This window comes from Callorhinus ursinus, unplaced genomic scaffold, assembly GCF_003265705.2.
Source record: "Callorhinus ursinus isolate GAN/ISIS: 27379988/994484 unplaced genomic scaffold, GSC_fseal_2.0 scaffold10, whole genome shotgun sequence".
Lineage (NCBI taxonomy): Eukaryota > Metazoa > Chordata > Mammalia > Carnivora > Otariidae > Callorhinus > Callorhinus ursinus.
The window spans coordinates 35360548-35368158 of record NW_027397072.1 but is presented as its reverse complement, the minus strand read 5'-3'; the positions used below and the strand labels follow the sequence as shown (position 1 = coordinate 35368158).

Here is a 7611-nt window from a genome sequence, read left to right as displayed (position 1 = left end):
GAAGCAGACTCCCCACTGAGCGGGGAGTCTGCTTCTCCCTCTGACCCTCTTCCCTCTCGTGCTCTCTATCTCTCATTCTCTCTCTCTCAAATAAATAAACAAAATTAAAAAAAAAAAAAAAAATTTCCCCATTTCAAAGAGATTATAAGCTTCATTAAAGAGCGATTCCATAAATACAAAGACAAGTACATAATAGTAGATAAGATTATCTAGTATTCAAAATCCAAGTAGGATACCACATATCATTAAGAGGAGTCAAGGATTGAAAACCTATAAAGCATACTTTCCTACTCTGCTTTGGGTACAGGTTGTTTCCATATTAAAGGTCCACATCAAATTCAGGCTCAACAATTAATAAAATAACTAGAAAAATGTAAAAGGTCTAAGGGAGAGCAACAAACTTAAAAAGCAGAGCTCAGAAATATTTAGTGCAAAAGGTCAGAAAAGCTATCCATATTTTAACCTTGGAATTTATAGCTTCCTGACCCTGGGTCTTATAATTACTTCCCAAAGCAAATGTCAATTTCTCCCTCAGGCTGTAAGACTAGCCTTCATTCTATGTGGTAAAAAAATTACTAAGTCATGAGCTTGCTAAACGGTTTATCAGATACCTAATAAAGACAAAAATATTCCCACCCCATTTTATTTGCAATTTTCTACTTACGAAGTCTTGACGTATGTCATTGAAGTCTTTGCCATATTTTTCCAGTGCCTCTTCAAATAAACTAGCTTCAGAGGCTGACCACTCTTCCATTTCATCTCTGCATAAAACAGGTCCTCCAAGTGGTACTAAGACACTTATTGCACTGCTCAAATCATAGCTGTGCCGATACAACGTATCCATAGCATGAAACTAAAGAAAACAAAATGGAGAAAAAAGATCAGCTAGAAACTCAAACTTACTAGGTTATTTAAGAACAGAAATAACTAAAATGAATGATGCGGGATGCCTGGGTGGCTCAGTCGGTTAAGCATCTGCCTTCGGCCCAGGTCATGATCTCAGGGTCCTGGGATTGAGTCCCTTATCGGGCTCCTTGCTCAGCAGGGAGCCTGCTTCTCCCTCTGCCTGCCACTCTCCCTGATTGTGTTCTCTCTCTCACAAATAAAATCTTTAAAAAAATAAATAAATAAAATGCCTGATGCACTTAAAATTAATACTAATATACTTAGGTGTTTATTTTTTATTAAAGATTTTATTTATTTATTTGACAGAGAGACAGCGAGAGAGGGAACGCAAGCAGGAGGAGTGGGGGAAACTCCCTGCTGGGCAGGGAGCTTGATCCCAGGACCCTGGGATTATGACCTGAGCCCAAGGCAGCCGCTTAACGACTGAGCCACCCAGGCGCCCCCTTAGGTGTTTATTTTTTAAGTAACAAAATTAAGAAAAACTTAAACATCAGATTACTTATTTAAAATATCATTTATTGCTTTGGGGCGCCTGGGTGGCTCAGCTGGTTCTGCCTTCAGTTCAGGTAATGATCCCAGGGTCTTGGGATCGAGCCCCGCATCGGGCTCCCTGCTCAGCGGGGAGTCTGCTTCTCCCTCTGTCTGCTGCTCCCCCTGCTTGTGCTCTCTCCCTCTCTGTCAAATAAATGAAGAAAATATTTTAAAAAAATAAAATAAAAATAAAGTATCATTTATTGCTTTAAGAAAATGCTGATTCGTAACTTATAAGATGTGTATTTTTTAAAACGCATTCATTTGTTATAGTAACCTAACTGTGAAGAGCCAGGGCCTCTTGGTGTTACACTGGGAAGCCAGTAAGTTTCACCATCCTCTTGGTTAAAAGTGCCAAAATCACTTCAGCTATTGTACAGGGTTGGTACAGCCTTCTTTGACAAAGGAAAAACAGATTATGTACCAGACAGAGAAAAAATATTCTCAGGTTGGATTAAAAGAATGATGTCCTAAGAACGAGAGATACAGAAAACAGAATTGAGAACGAAGATGACACAAAACAAAACTACACATCCATGTTAAGCAAAACAAAAGTACATATCCAAAAAACAGTAACTTGGTTAGGATTTTGTAAGACCAAGAAGAGATGACCAGCCTTGCCTGAATCAACTAGGCTGGCATGGGTTTCCTATATATTTCAAGAGACAGTGATAGGAAAAGTAACTTGAAAGGAAGAAAGGGAGATTAGGATAATATACCTGGCTTTCTGCAAAAGTACCTTGGGTCTAGCTTACTTAAAAAACATTCTTCTTCCCACTGCTTCCCAGAAGCAGTGAATAAACTTCGGTTCCAAAACTTTAAGCTTGGAAAAACTTCAGATGGTTTTTCTACCAAAGAGAAAGAGATTCATTCATAACACGTATGCACATTTGTATGCGCAGCAGGAAAACTGCAAAACGGGATGATTGGCTCTGCCCTATCTGGATAAGCATATAGGTGTGGCCCAGATTTGGTTGGCAAGGTGACCAAATTCTTCCCAAGTGAGAACTAGTTCTATTTAAACTTTCTAACACATGAAAGCCAAGACTGCACCTTGTTCGCAAAGTATCTTATGAAATTTTCACAAAATGGGGATAGCTTCACATCTATGCTACAACATAGCTCTTAAAATTTAGCTTGTGAGTTCCCTATTCATACAAGAATATAAAAATAGCTCAAATATCAACTAACATCTACTAAGGAGAAAGAATTATTGGCTACAGTATGCATTAAAAAGACATATTTAGGGCTCCTGGGTGGCTCAGTCGGTTAGAGGTCTGCCTTCCGCTCAGGTGATGATCCCAGGGTCCTGGGATAGAGCCGTGCGTCAGGTTCCCTGCTCAGTGAGGAGTCCTCTTCTCCCTCTGCATCTCCCTCTGTCCTTCCCCCAGACTCATGCTGGCTCTCTCTCTCAAATAAATAAAACCTTTTTTAAAAAAAGACATATTTACACTTTGATACATTAAGACATTGAAAAGGGTCTAGAATAGGAATTTGTTGACAGAGCTAAAGATGGGATTTTAGGACATACAGACATGTTTAAGGTATAGTAACTAACTGCTTTAACAAGGATTAACATTTCTCTTAAATAAATCACTGGATTCCACAAAACAAAAGCAAGTAGGAATTTCATTATCTATTCCCTAGTTATAATCACAGCTAAGACCACTGACCATGTATAGTCTTTTGCCGTATGTGTCACAATCATGGAACAATAACTTCAATTTTCAAGAGAATTTCTTCCCACCCTTCTGCAGCAAGGGTTACAAAAATGTTAGAATTGACCTTTATTCTTTGCCTGTGCTCTGCAAACTTCAGAATCAACTGAACTCCACTTTTCTAGCTAACATTCTCACTTGACAGATTCAAGTTTAACTGTACCTACTATACAATGCTAAGTAAGTTTACATCGTCCCTGAAACTATTGTTTCTGGATAACTGATCTATAAAAGTGAAAACAAAGTCCAATAGCATTTAGGGATCCCTTCAATTAATAATATATTACTATAAACAATTATTTTTGGAACTACATTTACGATGGGTAATAAAACTGAAAAAGATTCAATGGTATTCCAAATCAATAATTACACAAATTAACTGTGCTGCTGAGGTTCCTCAGGAGGGAGAAGTAATTTTTATAATTAACAGGTGCTCTGAAACCAAGTCACAAAATTAAATGAGTTTTTCTCAGCTGATATTATTCCAGCCACTCAAAGCATGAAAGGATTTTCAGTCTTTTGTTCATGTGAGATGAATGAAAAGGCTTTACTTACAGGCCCTTTTAAAAACGATAGGCTATTATCTAATAAGGTTTCAAAGAACCAAAGTAATATCATAGCCTTTATAAGTGATTATGACCAAAATGTGAAGTGATAAGATTGTTGATTTGATTGTTTAAAGGTTCTTTTCTTTACAGACTGTTACTAAACACTGAAGTAATAAGCATTTGCATTCAGAAGACTAACTCCTGCTCTGTCACAAATCAAACGGAAAGAATGGGTCCAACTTACAGCTGACTGGAGGCTATGAAACCCCCAAAGCCCACTTTTGAAACACAGCTCAGAGGAGAGCGTCGTGGTGATCAGTATATGTAGAAAATAAACATCCCATCAGACGTATGCACTGTGGAATTCCTAGGGAATAATTTTATTGACAGTGATGACCAACTTCACAAAGGAAACCAGAGGATCACATTATGTGCTAGGAGTCCATATTAAATTCCATCTTTCTGACACACATAGGTGACTCCTTCTGAATGGACTTTTATACAGTTTGATCTTACCCTAAAGAGCTGTAAGTAAAACAGACTGAGACATCAAGTGAAGACTCTCAAAATTAGGCTAAGACACGGGAGTTTTACATATGACATATGGTTTATCAGTAAAGATAATAAAACTCCCAAGAGCTACACATGTAAAAGAACACACTGGCTGATTCCTTTTATTTTTTTAAGATTTACTTATTTATTTTAGAGAGAGAGTGAATACATGCGTGTGAGCAGGAGGGGCAGAGGCAGAGGGAGAGAATCTCATGTTGACTCCTCACTGAACATGGAGCCCTACACGGGACTTGATTCCCGGACCCTGAGATCACGACCTGAGCAGAAATCAAGAGTCGGGTCGCTTAACTGAATGAGCCACCCAGGGGCCCCTGGCTGATTCCATTTAGATGAATTTTGAGTTCATCTCAAATGTTAATCCTTGTTAAACAATGTTAATCCTTGTTAAAGCAGTTAGTTACTATACCTTAAACATGTCTGTATGTCCTAAAATCCCAAAAGTAACACTTATTGGTAAGACAAGTCAAAATAATGATTACCTCAGAAGCAGGGGGTAAGGGGGTGATCACTGACTGAAGAGAGGCATGAGGGAACCTTTTGGGATTCTGGCAGTGTTCTTTATCTAGATCTGGGTGGTGATTACGTGAATGTACATGTATATAAAAGTTTATAAGCTATGCACCTAAGTGTACTTAATACACTTTATGTATACCTCAATTTAAAGACAAAGAATTTAAAGACTAAATGTAAAAAAACTGGCAGTCTTCCCTCTTAGATAAATACTTTGCAAAGATACCATGTTTTCAATAGAGATACAGATACACACGACAAGATCCATTCAAATCTAAATTTAACAAGTCCTAAGAACTCAGCACAAGCTGTTCTCTCTGCCAAATAGTGGTGAAGGTGTTGTCACATTTCATCTCATTCATAACAGATGGAAATGACAAACAGAAGTATTTTAGGAGAAAGACTGACAATGAAATCTTGGCAGTGAAATTCTCATCTTTTGTTCATTAAGTAGACTCATACTATGGTAGACTAGATTATTATTCAGCAAATATTCACTCCCTCCCCTGGACCTCCATAGGAGAGTATTCTTCTACTCCACGGATACTGCATCTGGCCATGTGACTTGACTGGCAAGTAAGATCCTCAGGATATGTGACATAACAGAGCCTTGACATGTGTTTCCATGTCTGGACTTGCCCTCTTGAGCTACTGGCTTTTTTCACCAGAGGATGAGATCTACATGGAGCAGATCTGGACTTACCCTGCAGCTGGGCACCTAAAGTGGCCCAGTCTAGTTCAGCAGAATCCTAGACAATCCGCACAGGAGTATATAAGAATTAATGCTTGTTTTTATAAGCCACTGAAATACTGGGCAGTGTAATAAATACTGTGTTTTCCCTTTTGAGAATAAAGAACTTATTCACTCCATGCTAGATGTGCCGTGAGCAGACAGCCCTCAGCTGTCACCTTTGGAATGATCTCAGTTTAAGAAAGATTCATCACCCACAGTCATGCCCTCTTCCTGTGGCAGCCTTCACCCAATGATACAGGAATATAAAGGTTCCACCTGTTACCCTGATTTGGGACAACCCTTCCAAGTGTCCCAGGGAGTTGGCTGAGGCCTTCATTCATACTGTACCATAGCCCACCTTCTTCCTCTGTTCAATCTTGCCTCCTTCCCTTTTCTTCCACAGGTGTTGACTCCTAATAAATTTCCTACATACAAATCTCCATCTTCGAGTCTGTTTCTCAGAAACCCAGCCTGTAACATGTAGCATTATTTTGGCAATAGGTAACTGATACGCATATATATTCAATCCTAACTATTGATTTGCTCAGTTAGCATTTTACAAAAACTTTACATGTATACCTCCAGCACAAATTTTAGCATTCAGAACACTAAATCTATTTAAAAATTAATGAGCATATGGTTTTTTCTAAGCAGAAGGTAAATATAAACTCTCATGAGTATAAACTGTAAACTATGATCAAGGCAAAACATTTTATATATAAAAGAGAAGTATGCCATCCATTCTCAATTTTTGCTTCAGTGCATAGTACGCAAATCAAAATCCCTCATTCATCATCAAATGTGTTAAGACTTAGTTGTCATTCACTCGAATCAATCTACAAGACACCCTGAGTCATGTCCTTATGTGCAGTCGTACCTTTTGATATTATCCCAAGAAAGCTACAGGTGGCAGGGCCACAGCAACACCATGGTCCTAAATGTCATTTGCATGAGCAGAACTAGGAATTCTCCCCCTCCCCGGCTCTGATTTTAGACACAAACCAGATAAATATCTAACAATTGTGTGAGGACACTGAAGAACAACCAATACAGGCAAGGGGGGGCTAAAATAATTCAGGAAGAAGTATGACAGGTAAGCTCCCACTGACTTGAGTTTTTACCTTGAAGGCATTTTCTAGACTGCTACATGGCAGAATGGACAAAAACAGAAAGCTTCCTTTTTACTAGGCTTAGGTAAAATTGGGTAAGACCTGGGGAGCAAAATCCTACGAAGGATTATGTTCCAGGCCCTAAAGGAAATCACAGCATATTAAAAGAATTGGTATCATACGTGTTCTCCAACCACAACCCTCAAGGCAATTAAGATAAATTTATGAAGCTCATTTCCTTGGAAATTAACTCACAATTAAGCGCAAAATTATAAAGTAAACTAAGAAATACTTAGAACCAGATGATAATAAAAATACTATGTATCAAAGTATAGGAGATACAGAGGTACTTTTACATTCTTAAATACTGATGATGGAAAAGTAGACAAAGTTGATGGGCTAAAGTCAGTCTTAAGCTGGAATAGGAATATCAGAGTAAACCCAAAGAAAAGTAGAAGGAAGAAAATAATAAACAGGAAAAAAAAACTAAATAGAAAACATACAATAAAAAAATCAACTAAACTGAAATCTCATTCTTTTAGACAATAAAAAAGAAAAATCTGGTAAAACTATCAAGAAAAAAATGGGAAATGACACATATAAACAACAGGATGAAAAACTAGTTATAACTGGAGACTTACCAAATTATCCTAATTAAAGAATACTATGAAAAATTACATTGATAAATTTGAAAATTTAGGGTAAAATAGAAAATCTCCTGACTTAACTCATCAAAATGGACTTAAGTAGAATAAAAACTTATTCTAATTATATCTAATTATAACCACAACCCAAACTAAGGGACGTTCTGCAAAATAAATGGCCTGTACTTTTAAAATGCCATGGTCATGAAAGACAAAGAATGAGGAACTCTTCAGGACTGAAGGAAATTAAAGCGATGTGACAACTAAAAGCAATAAATGATTCTCAAGTAGATTTTGGACCAGGAAAATTTTTTTTTTTGTTATAAAGAACATAACTGG

At 37.6% G+C, this 7611-nt stretch overlaps 1 protein-coding gene across 10 annotated transcripts in view; it reads right to left on the bottom strand.

The window, feature by feature from the left end:
• Nucleotides 1-7611, bottom strand: part of MTA3 (metastasis associated 1 family member 3) — a 216439-nt gene that overhangs the window by 53175 nt on the left and 155653 nt on the right. For all 10 annotated transcript variants that reach the window (XR_012379715.1, XM_073897347.1, XM_073897349.1 and 7 more), the window contains one exon: nt 665-853. Coding sequence is in view for 9 of the 10 variants with exons in the window: in XM_073897347.1 (XP_073753448.1) it covers nt 665-853 (189 nt within the window). In the remaining variant the exon portion in view is untranslated. The remainder of the gene's footprint in view (nt 1-664; nt 854-7611) is intronic.